This window comes from Typopeltis vanoorti, chromosome 9, assembly GCF_054136105.1.
Source record: "Typopeltis vanoorti isolate ZY-2024b chromosome 9, IOZ_Tvanoo_1.0, whole genome shotgun sequence".
In the NCBI taxonomy this organism is placed as follows: Eukaryota; Metazoa; Arthropoda; class Arachnida; order Uropygi; family Thelyphonidae; genus Typopeltis; species Typopeltis vanoorti.
Window position 1 is genome coordinate 128752091 of NC_143557.1, and position 20718 is coordinate 128772808.

The 20718-nt window shown below is 35.8% G+C and overlaps 1 protein-coding gene across 2 annotated transcripts in view; it reads left to right on the forward strand.

Moving 5' to 3' along the window:
* The window catches only part of LOC150103530 (hepatocyte nuclear factor 4-gamma-like), an 80663-nt gene that overhangs the window by 31569 nt on the left and 28376 nt on the right, over window positions 1-20718 (forward strand). Inside the window, exon 2 of one of the 2 annotated variants that reach the window (XM_090398269.1) lies at window positions 19301-19552. In XM_090398269.1, the coding sequence (XP_090254395.1) occupies window positions 19301-19552 (252 nt within the window). Of the gene's footprint in view, window positions 1-19300; window positions 19567-20718 lie in introns of those variants that run through there. The other variant, XM_090398271.1, reaches the window with a different exon arrangement.

Below are 20718 nucleotides of genomic sequence, written 5' to 3' on the forward strand. Positions count from 1 at the left end.
TTGGACAAGGAAGGCAATAGGAAACCATCTTGTATAATAATTCCCAGTAAAAGTAGCATTGGTACCCCCCACCAACCATTGGGTTGAGGAAAAAACACACTGCATTGCGAGTACCACGCCACTGTATTATATCTGTTAATTTGTGTGTGTGTGTGTGTGTGTGTGTGTGTGTGTGTGTGTGTGTGTGTGTGTGTGTGTGTGTACGCGCGCGCCCTTTCTGTTTTCTTGTTTTGTGGGATAAAAAGCTCATACGGAGTAGAAATCTACTACCGCATCGACTACTAAGTAACTAAGTTTTCAAATGAAAACTCCTCTAACAGGTATTCTTCGCCTTCTAGATGAGATTTGAACCTACGTCTTTTCGGCCAAAATACTTCATCGAAAGGAATACATTACCTGATAAAGAATGCAGTGTTACGTAAGTGACAGTGCTAATTTTGAATATGACAATTCCGATAGCCTACATATTATTCCTTCAATAATACCTCTGAACCAATCTCAATATTGTTAAGAACGACTGCATCATTATGAAAACATGTTATATGTTGAGGGTGGTGGTGGTAGAGAAATAAAAAAAAAAAAAACTTGAATCGTCTTCAGAGTAATGCGAATGAAAGCTGACTTGATACCGCAACTTTTTTTTTGCAACAAGTAGAATCGAACTTCGATTTCCTTTCTTTTGGTAGTCTAGCACTATGGTGCACACGTCATTTCTACAGGATTACACACTGTCATTTTTGAAATAATTTTTAGACATCACTGCTCTGAAATAATAAGCAGAAAAAGAATAAACATTTTTATTTTTATTTTCGCCACCTGTACTTTTTTTTGTCAACAAGAGCAGTTTATCAAAGCAAGTTAACTTCATTTCTTTTATATTAATAGCATTGCTTTTGTTATTATTCCTGTAAATTCTTCAGGAGTTACAGTTAAGGCAACTGTATTCTGTCTTTTCATTTGTGTCTGTTGCTTCTGACAGGTAGTAAATACGCTTCTCACAACTAAAATATTTATCCCCACTTTTTTTTTATTCACGTTGTATGTTATTACTTATGATCTGTGGCATTTCGCTAACATATATTTTTAAGCTTATTCACTGCATATTATATATACTGTATATAAAATTAGTTGATGCATAAAACTGTTGTATATAATTAATGCCTTTTGGGAAGTGAAATGGTGGGAAAACATCGGCAAATCAAAACATGCAGCCAAAAGATCGAAGCAACGAGTTTTGCTCTGCTTGGGTGGTCTCTTGGGTATGACTTGTTACCAAGCGTCATTATCAGTTTATTACAAACGCTGCCTAAACACTTCAACTCCGCTAGTAGTTCCGAGATAATCATCCATCTTTCCCGCAGCACAGTGTCAGATTTCTAGTCTGTTTAACTCAGTGGTCACTAGGGGGAAAAGATGGAAGGAAGGGTTACCAATGCAATTGACAATACTAAAGCGAGATTGCGAATTGCGTGTTGATTTTGCGTAGATGTTATGAACCTGTTTGGTCATCTTGTTGACTGAACTAATACATGCAAACGATATCTGTTTTAGTGCTGTAAAAAACAAAATAATTTAATTTAGATATACAAAGTTATTTAATACACTAGTTCAGTGTTTATTTCTGTATGTATTATTTATGAGCTTTTCGTAACTGTAGGTGGAGAATCAGTGATGTCACTTTATGACAAAGAAGCTTATAGTTAAAAAATTCACCGCTAGGTGATCATTGGAATGAAAATATCAAATAATTCAAACAGAAAAGGCAAAGTAATAAAGAATGATTTTCGCCTAAAAATCATTCTTTATTATCTCCTACTATTTTTGAAACAAGTACAGAAATGGTGCGAGGGATAAAAATAGCATTCTTGTAGAGTGACGTCGCGTATTTACACAACCAATAAGGTAAAGCCACTATCGACAAAGTATAGCAGTAAACAATTTTGTCACAGAAAATGGGCTGCTTTTAACCAAAACTTGAGATGAATGACAGATATTATTAGAGAACATAAATGCCAAATGTTTTTAAATTCCACCAAGCGAAAATGAAGTTGTTTATTATTATTATTAATATTATTATTACATATCAGACCTCAGTATATAACATACAAGTAAGTATAATAATGCACATAGAAAAGCGACACGTCAATTTTATATACCATAAGCTTCCGTACAATATAAAGAATTAATAATAGTATTACGCATATAAACAAGTATATCTAATAAAAATTATTAGTAGACTAATTATATACTCGAATGGCATCTAATACATCTTTATATAAGTCAAATATTGGCTTCGAAAGATGTGAACAAAATAAACTTTAAATATTTATTTTTGTGGAAGATATTGAAAAGTCATATCGGAAAAGCGATGTTCGTAGGACTTATAGATTCAGAAATGATTTCTTATGTTTATTTACTAATGCTAGAAGTATTCGAAATAAGGGGAACGAAATTGTTGCTTTGCTTGAGTTTATTCGCCTCAAAATTGTTCGTATAAGCGAGACATGGTGATGACGATGATATCCTGACAGGAACAGAGATGAATCTGCAGTACCGTCGTGTGGATCTTCAGTACCGTCGATAGGGGGTAGCATAGAAGCAGCCTGCCTCACGGCCTGGCTTAATGAGGGCGCTCGTTCAGCCATATTGCGGTAAGCGCCGTCGCTTCGCTAACACTTCCTTTTGGGTCATTGCGAACAGAATGTCTCAAGAAAGATTGGTTGGTCTAGCAACTATATCGATAGAGGCGGACATAGCTTATAATTTAAATTCAGAAGAGCTCTTAAACAGTTTTTTGTGCGATATCCCCATAAAGCAAACATTTAATTAATATTATTATGCAATTGTTTTAGATGAATGTTTTTCTTATAATAAAAACAAAATAGCAATTGGAGATTTTCTTATATTTTTGTCTTATAATCCATCAGGGGCGATATTTATTTGTTTGCCTCAGGGCACGATCTGATCTGGAGACTGCCCTGTAGATCTGAGAGCTGGGTCAGAAGTAAAACAAAATACTTGACCAAAGACTAGAGACCACAGATATGAGAGTCCCGAGAAAAGATTAGGGGCGTGAACAGATGGCAATATCACATTAAAAAGGAAAGAACTTGACATTGTCAGCATCCAGGAATGCGTTAGCAGAGCTAATCTGAGGTGGTATGGTCATTTAAACAGAATGGGAGAGGAAAGATTAGCAAAACAAGTGTTCTCTGCCAGGTTGGCAGGAAAATACCCAGAGGAAGATCAAGGTATAGGTGGACTGATACGGTAAAAAATGTCTTAGAAGGCAGAAATATAAGATATGATAATGTTGGAGTCTTGGCAGGTAACAGACTGATTTGGAGGATAATTGTAGATAGGAAGTTAGTAATGATGTAAATTTTTCATGTAGTACTATGAGGGTACATGGAAGGAATTTGATAATCATGATGATGATGATGACAGACAGGGAAGAAAAGGAGGAGTAGTGTTGATCGTAACAGATGAGTTGTGCCCATCCAAGGTGGATTTGCAAGGTGCAAATAGTGGCCACGGTTTTGAGGCAGTATGGTCTTAGGCAGAGGTAAATAGAATAAAATGTTTACCTCATACTATACTGCTTCAAAACCGTGGCCACTATTTGCACATTGCAAATCCACCTTACATGGGTACAACTCATCTGCTACTATGAACAGTACTCCTCCTCTCTTTCTTCCCTGTCTGTCTTCAAGAAAAATATCATATCCGTTCATCTGTGTTCCTGTCAAGATGTCATCTAACAATGTCTCGCTTATACCATCAATTTTGAGGTCAATAAACTCAAGCATTGCAACAATTTCGTTCCCCTTATTTCGAATTGGTTGTTATAACTAATCATTTTTTGCTTCTGCCATAATACCTTCTTCTTCCAGATCGGGTGTTACTATACACCTGGTAATATGGAGGGTAATGACAAGGAAATGTATAGGCAAATTGGCCTAGCTAGCATGAAACGAGTTATCATTATGGGCGACTTTAATTACCAAAATGTAGACTGGAATCAAGAGACTGCATCCGGGGCAAAAGAAAATGAATTTCTGGAGATATCACGAGACAATTACCTTAGGCATTACGTAACGGAGGGTACACGAGGATCAAGACTATTGGATTTGTTTATCTGATCAGATGATGTTATTATAAATGAGTCAAATAATAAAGGTGTCAAATCTTCCACTAGTTGGTGAGAGTGACCACGAGGTGATCACTTGCAGGGTGATCAGTCATTCAAAGACGTCTATTAGAAAGGGATATATGTGGAATTATAAGATTGGTAATTATGAAAAGTTCAGGAAACAGCTTGCGGTAAAAAATTGAAATAGGAACTCGATGGAAAGGATATCAATGCTGCTTGGGCCCTACTCAAGAACTATTTGGTGGAGGGAATATAGGAGTGTATTTAAAAGGTTACGAGGGTAAATTGAGCAGGTGTGCAATGCATGAATCAAGAGATAAGGTATGCAATCTGGAAGAAGAAGATATTGTGGAGGAAAAACGCAAGATGAGTAGTTATAACAACCAGTTGCATGCAAAGTACAGAGCAGGCGAGGAAGGCGACTCGCTTGATAAGAGTAGCAAAAGTGCGGTATGAGCAGCAGTTAGCTAAAGCATCCAAAAAATCCTAAGGCGTTTTTTCGATATGTGGCCAGTAGAAGAAAGAAAGAAAGAATGATTATGTTAGGATGCGATTGATTGGTGAAAACGAAGAAATGATAACCGCTGCGGAGGATATAGTTGAGATTGAGCAATTTGTAGAGGTATTTTATTCTTATGAATGTGATATCGTGCAGAACCTTGAAAGCAATGGGAAAGAAGGAGGAGGAGGAACTGTTAGTAAGTGAACAGGAATATATGAGGAATTGAATAGACTTGATGTAAATAATGCTGTAGGACTTGATGCTATTCCATCACATGCTTTGAGAGAATGTCCCAGAGAGTTAGCTACAGATTTTACATATCTTTTCAACATGAGTCTTTCATTGGGTCAAGTTCCAAAGGAGTGGAAAGAGGATAAAACTGCCCCAGTTTATAAGGGAGGTGATAAGGGTTAGGCTTCGAATTATAGACCAGTCTGTGTGTCTGGAATTGTGGTTGTGTTAGAAAAGTTAGTTAGGACCAAAAATTCAGAATTGGGTTGACAACAGAAAAATACTCTTTGGCAGCCGGCATGGATTTACTCAAGGAAGATCGTGCTTTAGCAATCTGCTTACTTTTTATAATAAAGTGACGAATGCATTGGATAAGGGTGTTGCGGGATATTTAGATTTTGCAAAGGCGTTTGATAAATTGCCACATGACAAGCTTGTAATTAAATTGGAACGGATGGAGCTGAGCAGTAGAATAGTTCTCTGGATTGGAGATTGGCTGTCTGGTAGGTATCAGCGAGTTGTCTATGGAGGAGCGATATCCCAGAAGAAGAAAGTTACTAGTGGTGTACCCCAAGGGTCTGTTTTGGGTTCATTGCTGTTTAATTTGTATGTAAATGATATTGGGAGAGGTCTGAATGGTGATATGCAATTATTTACAGATGGTGCAAAGTTGGGGAGAGATCGGGAGTAGAGCGAATGCTGTCGCTTTGCAAGAGGACTTGAATGCACTGTCTGAATGAGTAAATGAGCGGGTATGTCAATTCAATGTTGCAAAGTGTAAGGTTTGGAAATTTGAGAAGCAGAGATCGAATGTAGAGTACACAATCGGTAGAAATTTCTTAGAAGAGGTAGAACAGATGAGAGATCTGGGAGTGATTGTTGACAAAGACCTAAAATTTCGGGGACATATTACTAAAATGGTGAGGACAACACAGCGGTAATGGGAATGATGCGAAGGGCACTGACTCGAAGAAGTAAGGTGTTATGGTTCCCTTGTATAAGGTTTTGATCAGGCCACATATGGATTACTGTACGCAGATTTGGTCACCTGGTTTTCAAAAAGATGAAGATATGGAAGAGGTTCAGAGACGATTGACTAAGGTGGCTTCTGTCTCTGGAATGTTGAGTATGAAGATAGATTGAGAAAATGCAATTTTCAGACATTTTTGGATAGGGGAAGGAGGGGGAGAGGGGACATGATTGAGACATATAAGCTGTTAAGGGGTTATTGCCAGATTAATGTCGGGGAGGTTTTTCACAGAATGAATGAAGATAGGGAGAAAATAAGAGATCATCCCTGGAAGCTGTATAAGGGGAGTGTAAGCAAGGGAGTGAGAAGTAGATTTTTTTGCAAGGAGAGTGGTGAGTAATTGGAATGCATTGCTCGAGAGTGTGGTGAGCGCAGAGAGAGTGAACATATTTAAGGTGATTTATGATAAATTGTGTATAATAGTGGGCCTCCCACGATGAGTCTTTGAGTCCATGGAGTTATTTTATAATAATAATATTATTATTGTACCTACTATACATATATGAAATGTAAATATATATGGATATATATGTAATTGTATGCACAATAGTGTTCATGCATATGTAAATACCATGAATAAAATTTTAGTTAGTTAAAATATTATTATATTTATAAATAAATAAGATATTTATATTTATAATCATCCATACATAATTCTATTTGCAACTTCACCATTTTCGATTCTGTTACAAAATGAACGAATATTTTTTTATCAAAATTTGCAACATATATAGAAAATAACTTGTTTTATTTCATGTTTCACAAGCAGAAACAGTACTTTTAAAAAGATTTAAAAAAAAAAAAGAGAATAATTTCATAGAAAGCTAACAGAAGCAGAATAAAACGTTCCACAATTTCAAGAAATAATAAACTACGTAGTTCTGATTAGCCACATTACTTGAATGACACTTTTAATGCATCTGAAACCATAGTATCCAAATCCCTACGTCAACAGACATCCCTTGATTATTTCCGTCAATTTTATAAAATAACAAATATAGAGATCGCAAAACGTAAAGACATCAGCGCCATATATGTATTGTGGGGAAAGTAGGAATTACGTAATTATATCATATTATATTCCACGCAGAAAAAAAATCAGGTTTGTGAAATATTAGTAGGAATTAATGTGAGATTTTATGTGAGATTAACTAAACGTATCTAATTTGTATGAGTTTACACAGTCATTGGTAATAAAATGTTTTATGCACAGCGTGAAGTTAGCGGAGAAAGGACTAATTAATTAGTTATTATAACTGTATGCTTTCACTTACAATAACGAATATTTTTATAATAAAAAACGCTGTTGGTTTATGGCGAAGAAAATACGTGAAATCGGAGGGGAAAAATTGAGAAAAGCAGTTTATTAAACATAAAAAGTTGCCAAAATTGCATAGTTTTAACGATGATTTTATATTACAATTGATATATTTGATCATATAATTATTTTTGAAGCTTGTATTTTAAATCTTTTGGTAATTTGTTTACTGTTTGTTTGCTGAAATAAAAATCGTTTGGTTAGGCACATATTTTGCTCATAATATAATAATAATATTGTATCATTCTCTTCTCTTAGTGATTTATAAAGCCATATTCTTCCTAGCTAATTTCCCACATAATGTTTAAATCTTAACAAGTGAAGAATGTCTTAACTGTCATGTAGTCACTGTGATCATTTTCTGTTATCAAATACGATGATAAGCATTAACCTTACTGCCAAAAATCAATGTCTTCGCTGTCACTTCGTGTATTCGTTGAATAAACACATGGTTTAAGAACCCCCGATTTAGCAGGAAAGGGCAGGTAGGTGAAGTATTTATAGACAAATAAAAGATTCGAGGTGATGATATGTGTTCTTCATTTTTTTTTTTTTTAGAGTGCACAAAGTGGTGGCCACTAATCCTTAATTCGTTGCGATTTAAAATTAAAAAAATTAGGCCCGTTAATGAAATATTCTCTGTATTTTATACGCTTTGTGGATTCTATAAAAATTCGTGTTTTTTAATTAACCGCTGATTCTTTGAAAGCCAATACTATTTTTATTTTTGTTGGATCTGCAATTCTCAGCATTTAATCGGCATTTCTTTCTTCACTGCTGACGGAATTAATGATAGATATCGTCCATGCTTCTGCAAAGTTTGCAAAAGAAGTTGCGATCTGTGTCAGAGGGCTTAAATGCTTTTGATGTCATAATTACGGATCAGCCTTGACCTTCATCAACGTCGAAGGCTGATCTGGTGCGCCTTTAGGAAAACAGAAAATTTTTCTTTTCAGATCTGTGAGAGTTTTACAAATTGATGATTTGTGCATGCAAAAATCTAGATTATTTGTCAAGTGAAATAATATGAATAGTATTATTTATTTATTTATTTTTAGTGGTGATAGCTTTACCAGCATTATTCATGTTTACCAAATAGATCACTCATCTATGACAATGGAATGATCTTAATCTCATGTCCTAACCCTTCAATATCGCTATTAAAGTATTTCTAAAAGTTCTTTCTTTGTAATAATTATTACACAGTGATTCAAATCAGTTAAAACGGTAATTATAAACACTGTTTTAACACCCCCCCCCTGTAGTTTTAGTCCTAAAGGGATTAAACTTATTTTTCCTTTATGTTGACTTGCCTCCTAAAACTTTCATCCGTTATTAATAGTTATTTTGCATATTTGCCTTTATTATTATTATTATTATTATTATTATTATTATTATTATGAGAGACCTCCAGGGAGTCAGGAACTCATCGAGGGAGGTCACATACTACACGCACCAACTATCATACCTATTCTTGAATTCATTCACGCTACTTGCACTCACAGCATCCAATGGCAATCCATTCCAACCGCACACCACTCCATGAGAGAAAAATCTAGCTCTCGTTCCTTTCTTAGTAGCATTCATTCTCAGCGTCCAAGGATGCTCGCTTGTCCTTTCCCCACCCTCCATAAAATGAAAAACTCCATCAACTGAATCCTGTATGACCCTTTCAGAAGCTTGTACGTCTCAATCATATCATCCCTCTTTCTCCTGTTTGCTAGTGTCTGCAGTCATATATAGTTCAAAACATTTACCCCCCCCCTCCACACACACACATACACACACTACGGACGTTGCCTTTTGCATGAACAAATGTTACTTCTAGGAGGCCTAAATTGTGTATATATTTTTAAAGTTGTTTAAGAAGTGGAAGGAATGAAAGATGGCTGGGAGTAGCAGGTTCGGTGAGTATGCAGTTTGATTGTAAAAGGATGGTGAGCAGCTGTAGCACGAGTTCCTTGTAGATCTAGCAGAAATATGAAGTATAATGGATACCAGTTCTGCTCAACAATGGCCATGGAAATATCTGTAGAAGAGATAACGCAGAAATTGATCTTCTATGAGAAAGTTGCTCAAGAGGGTGTAAGAGACGTGTCATTTATCAACCAGACTGTTCTTTTATGGATAGCATCAAGAGTTTTTAGGGCTTTGGTGCACCACCCTACACATGAGAGCAATATTTCGATTCTGGTCGGATTTGGGATTTGTACAGAGTAAGTAGCTATTTGGCAGCAAAGTACCATCGTGACTGGAAAAGGCTGGCAAGTTATTTTGGAAGCTGTTGATACTACAGAAGTAATGTGATTATCCAGGAAACATTTGGAGTAAGAGTCGGTCCAACAAGCGAGACTGGTCTTGACTGTTGAGCTGAGCATTATCAAAAGTAAACGGAGACGATCCGAGGTCTTTTTTTTTTTTAATGGGAAAACAAGCAGAACTGAGTTTAGGAATCATTGAAGTTGATTACGTTGCTTTCACCCCAGTTAAAAGATACTGTGGAGATCAGTATTCAGGGAACTTCTATATTACATCTATATACAATATAGATGATCTTGAAGCTTGAGATGTTTGACGAAAGTTCTCTCTTTAGGAAAGTCTGAGGAGAGAACCATTGCACGTAGGGATCGATCTGAAAGACAACTGGCGATCCATTTACACAAGGACGAAGGCAGTCCAAATTATTTTATTTATTTCGAATGTAGGATTTTATATGAAGATAAAATGATATTAATATGAAAATTTTAAAAAAATTTGAAATAACCCTCGGGTAGCTGCATGTTGTAATGAATTATGTGTTTAAACCTAACCTGGTGATAAAAGATATGGTGGTATATATTAAAAAAAAAAAAATCCAAACAGAAAAATTGCCTAAACAAATACTTTGGTACCTGCTAAGTAGTTGCGACATCTGGATCAATGAGTCTCGGGATTTACTGTGAAAATCAACTCTACGCACAATCACTGTGCCTCCACCCAATGGGTAGCATTGGCTGTTTGTGAATTTCTTTAGGAAGTAGATGATTTTAATTACAGGGTGAGATCACATCCTACTTATTGAAAGTTTGAAGGAATTCCATGTTGAGTCTGTAGAGTAGTATTTTTAGATTATCTCACCTTGACATACCCACGGAATTATTGTTCGTAAGATGGCAGCGTTGACAGAATAAATCAAGAAATATAATAGGCTATTTTGACCTGCCCTTACTTTATTTCATTTTACTCCTGAAAATGTGAACATTTTAGTTCATGAATACGTCGCGATTAGGAGAGTATTGGGAGGCAAAAAAAAAATAAAATAAAATAAAAATATTTATGCAAATCACCCGGACTCTGAAACGTCTGCTTTGGGATATAAATAACATATAATGCATCAATAGTTTAATTACATAAGCAAGGTTTAATTACATCCCTTAGTATGATGTAAGAATATTTCTAAGAAATATTATCTCCTACTCCACCCAACATATATATGAGATCGAACTAGTTGACGTCTGTGTCATGACCCGTATTATCATACATAAACTGTTTACATTAAACTTCTACCACTATCTCTACGCCGTTGATCTTCTGGTTACAGAGTATAAAAGAGTGCGCATGCGCGTGATTCCTAACGAGTAAATATGGTATTGATTTACAGAGATAATCTTGCTCGACATTTAGGAATATAATGCGGAAATAACTATTAAATGTAAAGACGTTGGGAATACTTGAACACGAAAAAAAAAAAAAAAACTTGAATACGAACAAATAAAATACTATTCGCTTTAATTAATGTGGTAAAATCAATTAATTTTTCTTGCATTATTAAAATGTGTATATAATTTGCATTAATATACTGTTGATTGCTTAAATTATTTATTCTTTTGGCAAATAAGCATAATAACGCTTAGTGCTAAGAACTTGTCCGTAAATTACGTGAGAGTGTATTTTTTCCCCCCCAATAATTCCAACTTTTCCGCTGTGACAAAAAAAAAAATTATACTGAGAAATACTTCACAACAACGAGATTCATAAAAAGGGAATAATATCGTAATTTCGCTTTCATAATATAAATCATCATCATCATCATCATGCGTATCAAGGATTTAGGCCTAGCAGGCCTGTTCCGGCCTTAGAAGTCATCGTTTAAGAGGACGTCCTGGTTTTCTTTTTCCTAATGGCTTGTACTTTAAGGCTTGTTTTGGTAATCTTTCTGTTTTCATTCTTTGAACGTGTTCCATCCATTTATGTTTATATTTTTTAATTTTTTCTATTACTGGTTCTTGGTTTAATTCTTTCATAATATCTTCGTTTCTTTTGTGATCAAATAGGGTATACTTTGCAGTTTTTCTCATAAACTTCATTTCTGCTGTTGTTAATCTTCGTTTGTCTTTTTGTTTGATTGTCCAGATTTCGCTTCCATACATTAAGACTGGTAGGGCTAATGTATTGTATACTTTTAGTCTGGTTTGTTTTTGAACTAGATTTGGTTTAAATATAGAGTTAATTACTCCTGTTATTTTTAAATATTTTGCAATTTTTACGTTTATATCTTTTTCATTTTCATATGTGATCATACATCCTAGGTAGTTAAATGAATTCACCTGTTCTAAGATCTTGTTATCTATTACTATTTTTGTTCTTGCTGGATCTTGTTCTTTAAAGGCCATAGTTTTTGATTTTTCTGTTGATATTATCATACCATAATCTTTGGCTATCTTATTTAGTAATATAATTTATATTATATAATATAAATAAATGTAAGTAAATGTAAAGTCCGGACTCTGAAATTTCTGATTTTGGATATAAATAACATATAATGCATGAATCAAATTACTTCAGCTACTAATTGAAGAAGGTAAAGAATTTGGATTAGATATAAATGCAAAAAAGACGAAATTTATGAAAATCTCAAAAGAAAGCAGATCCGAGCCAAAAATATTCATAAGCAATATGAAAATTGAACATACAACAGAATCCAAATATTTTGGCACCTACTTTACTTCAGATGGAAAGATAAAGAAATAAAAATAAGAACAGCCATTGCTAAAGATGCATTCTCGAAAAATAAAGATCTGCTCAGAAGTTCTGGGGGTATCGAGACAAAGAAAAGAATGATAACATTAGTGTGGCCAGTTTCCAAATATTTAAGTGAGACCTGGATATTCAAGAAGAGAGTAAGGCAGCAGATAATGGCCTTTGAAATGTGGTGCTATAGGAGAACTCTGAAAATCTAATGGACAGAACATGTGACAAATACAGATGTCCTACAAAGAATGAGAACAGAGATCCTTATTACAGGAAATGATCCAGAGAAAGATGAGATTGGCGGAACATGTACTGAAAGGTTCAGCAGGAGAGAGGATACTAACAGTTTTAGAAGGAAAATTATGGAAAAAGGATCAAGAGACAAAAAACGAAGGACATGGCTTGAAGATATAAGATCATGGACAGGATCACATGGCTATGCAGAACAAAAAGGAAAGCCACCAACAGAGAGAACTGGAAGGACATGGTGCTGCACCCTCTCACTGAGGATGCTACATGAAAAATCAGGTTTTTGTAGCCGGTTACATTAGAGGAATATGATGCTCCTATATCAGGGCAACTGTGTGGTGAAGTGGCTGCCAATGGAAACTGACGGCGTTTGGAAGAGGCGTTGCGAAAGGATGCCACGTTGCAGGTGTATCTGTTCGGCATATTGCTGAAAAAATTGGACCATCCCAGGTCTACAATCAGCGATACCATACTGAGTTGGAAGCGCAGGGAGTCAACTGCTCTCCTCAGTGGACAACCTATCACACTCACCGAACGTGAGTGTGATATGGTGGGGCATGATCCAAAAAAATCGTTGGGAAACACTGCCGTAAGGTACTACGAAGGATAATATGTAAAAACCATTCGTCAGCCGTCACGTTGAATGCAGAGTTCCCGGCATCGACTGGAACACGAATCTGCACAAAAACATTCAGAACACAACATCGGTTTTCATGGTAGGACCGCAATATGCAAGTCCCACATTATTGATGCAAAGAGCGTCTTCAACGGGACGTGGGAGCTTGGAAATCTGTGTTATGGAGAGAAGAATTACGCTACGCCCTCTGCCGAGTAGAGAGATGGGTGTAGCGGTTTTCCCGGTGAACGTCTCTTGTGATGAGTGTGATGGTATTGTCCTGTTTTACCTGCTTTGGACCTCTGTTTGTAATGCCATGAACGTTGAACTCCGAGAGGTATCTGAACATTCTGGACAATGCAGTGCTTTCAACTTTGTGGCGTTTCTACGGGACTAACCCTTGTCTCTTCCAGCAAGACAATGCGCCGTGTCCGAAGGTTGCTGCTGCAACTGCGTGGTTCGTGGACATAAACATCGCCACACTTGACTGGCCTCCACAGGGCCCTGATCTCAACCCTATTGAACATTTGTCCGATGAACTAGAGCATCAGGTGAGGTCAACGAACGTCCTTCCCCCACAACAGTCCAGGACTTCATTACAGGAAGGATGCTCCAAAATTCTGATTGATCGCTACCTTGTGGAAAGTGTGCTGCAGTCATCGCAGCGAAAGGAGGTCCTACATCTTATTAAGGTGGGCGCCATGGATGTTTGTTCTTCACACTATGGCGTCTGTTGGCTTCTTTCCGATCCAATGTGTGTGTGTCAGTAGTTTTTTAATAAATGAAATTATGCCCTAATCAATAACAATTCTTTATTATAGTTATTTTAATTAATGGGAAATTTTTATGATTTTTTTTTTATATTAAGCTCCTATATGCTCGAGGTTGCAACCTTATAGCACATCAGTGTGTATGTGGGAATTAGGTTAAGGGGAAGCGAAGGAATCTGTTGATGTGTTTCTTGAACAGATGCTCGTTGTACTCCATAGGAAGGTTGTTCCAAAGAACAGAATTAGATGAAATGCAATAGAAGGACGAGAAGTTGGTTTGGTAGGTCAAGAGTTGGACTGTGTACGGATGACCATCACTGCTTGTGCGTTTACAGATAAGAGAAAGTCTAGTTCACAAAACAACGTTCGGGAATAGACTTAAAAGGCGTAAGGCAGAAACAGAACCCCCTCCGAGTGAGGTGACTGAAGTTTGTCAGAGAAGGGTAATCTATTGAATTCTCCTTTTGTGGGATGGTATCAAACATCGATTTAAAGAAGAGGCTTATGTCTTTTAGCTGTGTGTATTACTCTCTCTAGCTTGCGTAGAAAATGATGCGTAGAAAAACCCTCCCACCTCCATACGAGACTGGTTAAGTGAAAACCACTTATTGGATATAATTTTTATCCAATTCCTGATAGTGTTATCCTCTCTTAAATGATATATATTTTATGACCCACTCACGAAAGGTTGTTAACCTGCAGTACATCAGTACCAGAGTGGATTAAGGATTCTTTTATATTTAAAAATTAATTTTAAATATATTTTGTATATTTATTTATTTTTTGCATAACTCGGAAAATCTGTTTTAGGTACCAAACACAGACATTTTTCAATCCCCTTCATTCCTACAATATGCGAGGTGGTAGTTATTGTAGGTTATTGTAGATTACAGTGGCGGCCGGTGAAAATTTTAAGTGGGGGGTACTGCATATATATGTACAGCGCTTTTTTTCTGGCGTAACGCACTGGAACGGCGTTCCGGCACCTATTTTTTTTTACCGCTTTTTCAATTTTTCAAAAGTAATTTTTTAAATAATGTTCGTGCATAACATAATGTACATAACAACGCGCATGTGTTACCAGGCGTCGTCTGGTAACACTAAGGCTCTAAATAGTGCCTTAGTAAAACAGTGCCTAAATAAAAAATACTAAAGATAAATTATATTTAATTCATTTATGCGACTCCGTGACAACAGCAGCTTTTCATTTAAATTAAGATTTGAATATCATTTTCTTTAATAAAAAGCTTAACAAGATGTGAACCGGCACCTTTTTTTCTAGGAAAAAAGCACTGTATATATAAATTTTTTTCCTAATCAATAACGAATTTATTAATAAATAAATTTACATATTAAAAATTGCTTTGTTAAAAATATTTCATCCTCACCACGAACAAACCAATAATATATAGCAATGACATGCGCAAACGAATATAGGCGTTAGATCGCAGTGCTTTTGTTTCGTGTAACGATAATTGAAAAAATATAATTCTTTTCATATTTTCAACAGTGACCCTAGTCATAATTCAGCCTCGTATCTATAATAAATAAATAATTATATGTTATTTTAACAAAATAAAATAAGATTTACAAAAAATAATTCACCACGCACACGCACCAATAATAAATGTTTCATATCTTACAGAAATAACGCGCGCAATAATAAGATACACTTCCCAGACGGCAGCGTATCTAATGGCGTAACGTGCAATGACAAGTTTAACGCAAATCGGCGTTAAATCGCAGTGCATTTGTTTCGTAATCTAAAGCGTTAATCGAACAATTCCAATTATTAACTATTCAATCACGGTCGAAACATATGCTGTAACCTTTAACATGTTGTATTGCATTTATGTAATGTTGTTAGCATTGTTATTATTTATAAACAAAAACAAAAAGCACACACACACACACACACAGCTCATTAGCTTCTCCTTGTTCCAGAGAACGTTGCTTTAAGATAAACACTCCACTATACAGTGAGATTAGAGTGTTTTTCTTTTTTGTATCTTTTGTTGCTAACGTTATGTGTTGACATATTCTTGTTGCTATAGTAATCAACCCAATGCTACTATTCATTTCAAGTGATCGATAGTGCAGCCATCTATGAAACAAAAACCAAATCACACCATTTTACTTTTACATTGTGGGGAGAAAAAAAAAACTATTTCGAAAATTTTAATAGTATTCCATGTTTGTAGAACTCCAAGAATGTGAAATTAGCGAATTCATTGAAAAACTGACCTCTATGAAGGCAATGCAATAAAATTATAGGGGGAAAATATGCAGAAGATTATTATTTTTTCTTTATTTTGACTCCAAATTATGCTCCAAGAAGCTTGAAATTTGATTAATATTAATTCCAAGATCAGAAGATCTTTTATATTACAGTTTTTTTTCTCTCTTAACACTGAATCTTAAATCAAGTCCTGGTTTCACGTTTTGAAATATTTGTGGAACCACACAAGACGGGGAAAAAAATTAAATTTTTGGCAAAGCGAGACTTCCAAACACATTGTTTCGAAGTCTACAGTTTTGAACTTAAAAGCAATACAGAAATTTCACCATATTCGCTACAACTTTATCAAAAATCTGCGCATGTGAATCTTATGCTGAACCCTTTGGAAAAACAATTGTCTTTGACATTGAGTATGAGATTACCATAAATGTAGAATTTGAAAGAGGTTTTGTTGGGTATCTCCTTCTACATGGTAGCAGTAAACCAAGAGGAGATCTATAGAACGTAATCATCTGTTTAAGTGAGAAAATGTAGCATGTGGAGCATTTTAAAAGAACTTGTTATACTTCTTTTACACGTAAAAGCACCGAAGTCAGTCTTAAAGATATTCTCTACTTAGTATAGCAATAACTTCAAACCTTATCTAATTTAGTATAAATGGTGAGTATTTTTTATTGTGAGAAATAAAGAAGTTTTCAAGGATTGGAAATCAACTAGGTCATCCTTCATCCATTCGACGGTGATATTAGGATCAGCAAGAGAAGTGGTATTCTTGAGATCTGGCCTGTTTGCACATCGCTGGGTTTTCGAAGTGGTATATCTGCGTTAGCTAGGAATGAATTTGACAGTCAGGGGAAATTAAAAAAATAAGCTATTTAGGAACAATAGATAGGAGTAAAAGAATAATAAAACTATTTCATTGAACAGCCAAAAAAGCAAACGATGTATTTATTTACTTGCAGAAAGGACTCAATAGTAAATTGTTCAGGATGTCTTGTGTCACACATCAGCTGGTGCTCTAGAGATATCCAGAGCATCTGCCTTTGGTTGCTCCAAACATTTCGTAAGCATTTATCCATAAGTAGGTGATATAAGGAATAAAATGTCTTGTAGAAAGCTGTGAAAGAATACCCACTAATATCATTGATTTGGCAGGAGGCTTTCAATTGATGCAGAAGTTGGCTATTAGTCCATAAATTCTTATTATGAAAAAATAAAATAAACTGAAATTAGGGAAATAGATCTGTAAGTAAATACCATTTCTCTTTTCTGAGAGACAGGATGGATATGAGATGAAGGAAACAGTTGGAAGGATGCTGTTCAGGAGTGAAGGACGTTGTGATAGCCAAGTTGAAGGGAATATTCTTGCTCATTAATGTAGGAATTAGAAGTAAAACATGATGTTTGGTACCTGCTTTGTATTTTAACTTTAAGAAACATAGACTCGTGAAATACAAGTGGAATTTGAGCAAGAGGTAAGGATGGTACTTTAGCAATTTTAAAATGATATTTTAATTCGATAATTTGCGTTGCTGAGGATAATACAATACATCATAAATTATTATTACGTGACACTTCCAAGGAGCCTAACGACTCATCGAGTGAGGGCACCTACTCCACAACTCTCCGACTCCACCACTCAATTCACCAACTACAGCAAACCACAACTACCATCATCTACACCAGCGCCATCTACTGCCTACTACCAAGGGCACGCCAGTAGTGTCCGGGTGCAAAACTTTAGTTGGGGCCCCTGTCCCCCCCAATAAAAAATCACTTTAAAAAAACGTGTTTTTTTTTAAAAGTATTTCCTCCTCTTTGGCGCCTTTACTATCCTGGCGCTTGTGTGCGTAGCACACATTGCATATATGGCCGGCGCGCCTCTGCCTACTACCACCACTGGTATTTTTACAGACAGTCACAAACATCCATGCCCACGGCGGATTCGAACCTGCAGTCTTTTGGGTGAAGAGCGGATGCGCTAACCACTCGACCAAGCAGGCCGGCAATGAGTTGCTTTGCTGTAGAAAAAGAAGAGAACACTTCAGCTGCATACAACATCAATGAAGACCAATAACTGCTTACTAACAATCGCCAAGTTGTTATTAAAAACTCATGTTCCAGGGAGAAATAGAAAATTCGCCTTGCGTTTAAAATCGGCTTGACTAAGTTTTCGTTGTTTAACGACAGAAAATTCCAATTTTTATAGATAGGATTTGAATCCTTTCACAAGTGGTGTGTGTGGCTGAAGCTCAATCCACCAACTACAACTACACCAACGCCATCTAGCGCCGACCACCACCACCACCACCACTAGTTTTTCCACAGAAAATCCTGATGGCAAAAGTTAACGCTTATTAATGGAATTACAACTTACCGTTGATCTACTTTGAATCCTATAGTAAATAATTTCTATAGGAGACGCATTTTATCAGTAGTTGTTTGGTAAAAGCGGAGTTTTTCTTACTCTGGATAATTGGATGCTAATGCTTTAATACAAATACTGGAGCCTATAAAAATCGTGGACTTTTTTTTATTTTTTTTAATGTTTAACGTAACAATGCGGGATCGGTATTGATTTGACCACAACTTTGCGGAGTCCTTTGGAATAAGTCTCAACGATCTATTGAAGCTCATCCGTCCATTGCACACACTTAGTAATCACGTGCCAGTGAAAGAAGTGGTGAAATACGAAGACATCAGGGAGGAACGCGTCGAGAATGTAAATCCAGCAAAGCAACTTGCTATCATGTAAGGTCTTTTCCACTAAACATAATCTTTGATATTCACTGAACTATGAAGGTCCCACTTTAACACGCCGAATCATATATTGGAGACTATCAGATACTGCCTTAGGCGATATATAAATAAATGACCTCGACCTGTGTCTGCTCGTAGACGAAATATAATATCATATTCAATATATATACATTAGTAGACATGCTGACCTGTGGACTTGTTCTATTCCTGGAATTTTTCGAAATCTTCTTGAGTTTTGAATAATGGCTGAACCACGTATTCTTTCCCTTCTGCTTATGTACACCTGTACTTAAACTAAATACAAATTATGAACGAAAATTTGTACATAATCATATAAGATATTTAAGCAGTAGATATATTGTTGTAATTGTTTTTGTGGAACTATACTAATATAAAATATTCTTTTTTTTTTTTTTTTTTAGGGGACGTTGATCTTTCTCCAAATTCTCAAATTGTTAATCAACTGTGTGCAATTTGTGGAGATCGGGCTACTGGCAAACATTATGGAGCTTCAAGTTGTGATGGTTGTAAAGGATTTTTCCGTCGGAGTGTGCGTAAAAATCAACGCTATTCATGTCGGTTTGGCAGAAATTGTGTGGTGGATAAAGACAAGAGGAATCAATGTCGGTATTGCCGATTGAAGAAGTGTTTTCGAGCAGGGATGAAAAAGGAAGGTATGATAAACAAGGTATGCTTAGAAGGTAGAAAAATAAAATCATAAAAATGACAATCGTTTTCTTCATTTCAGTGTTTGGAAGGTAGGTAAAACTTGAAGTCCAGCTGGTTTTTAATTGCAGACCCTTTTGAGTCATCTGCTATGACGATACAATGCTAATAACCCTTACGTAAACGAAAAAAAAAAAAAAATACATGAAACGGAGTAGTTTAAGCGTAACCTTGAACTTTCGGCTGTGAAACAAAATGGGATGTAATATCCCTTAATTTAAATAATTGAAGCCTTTGGCTCTTCATATATTTTCAATTTAAGGACAAGTATAAGATTTCACACTTTGCTTGAAGCGAAGATGCAGACTGTATATTATCTTGAAGTAACACGTGGTATCTCTTGACTGCAAAGGAATTTTAAGATATGAAGCGAAGAATGGCTAAACTCAGGCGACCACTCAAAATATAGATAAGAATGACACACACACATACATATACACGCACACACACACACACATAGAGACTCCACACGTACATAGAGGGGATGTAACAGTTTATGGAAATTTGACATTTTTCAACCTTAACGCTATAAGATTGTAGCTGAATTGAGATGTATTGGGGCTATGAGATAAGTGTATTATCTCATAGTGTATTGTCTATGGAATGAAAACCCTCATTTTACAGAGATGGAGGAACCCCTTCAACTCCACACGACCGGCTAACCCATTTCCAGTTAATTCATAAAAGCTCATCCAAGACGAGATTGAAACCTAGGTCTTCTAACTAAATATGTTTTATGATATCCACCGATATCTCCAAAACTAGTTCGATATTAGTACTATAAACTAAATTATTTTGTGGAATAATAAATTACTTTTGTACCAATATCACATTCTGTGTGTGTGTCTTGATCGCTTCGTCCATAATTAAATATGCTTGATTCTCTGGATTTGACTCATGCAAAGAATCAAGCATCAGTCCAAGAGAGGATCAAACAAACTTTCGTCGGCGAGATTTAAATAAAAGAAAAATTTTATTCAAATTAATTCGGCTTGCGCGGAAGTACTAATTTCTTGGAATCTTTTTGCTAATAAAATTTATCCTACAACCAAAACGGAACTACGCAGGTATATTCCACTGCTCATTCAAATTTTATTAAATTCGTTCCATCAGC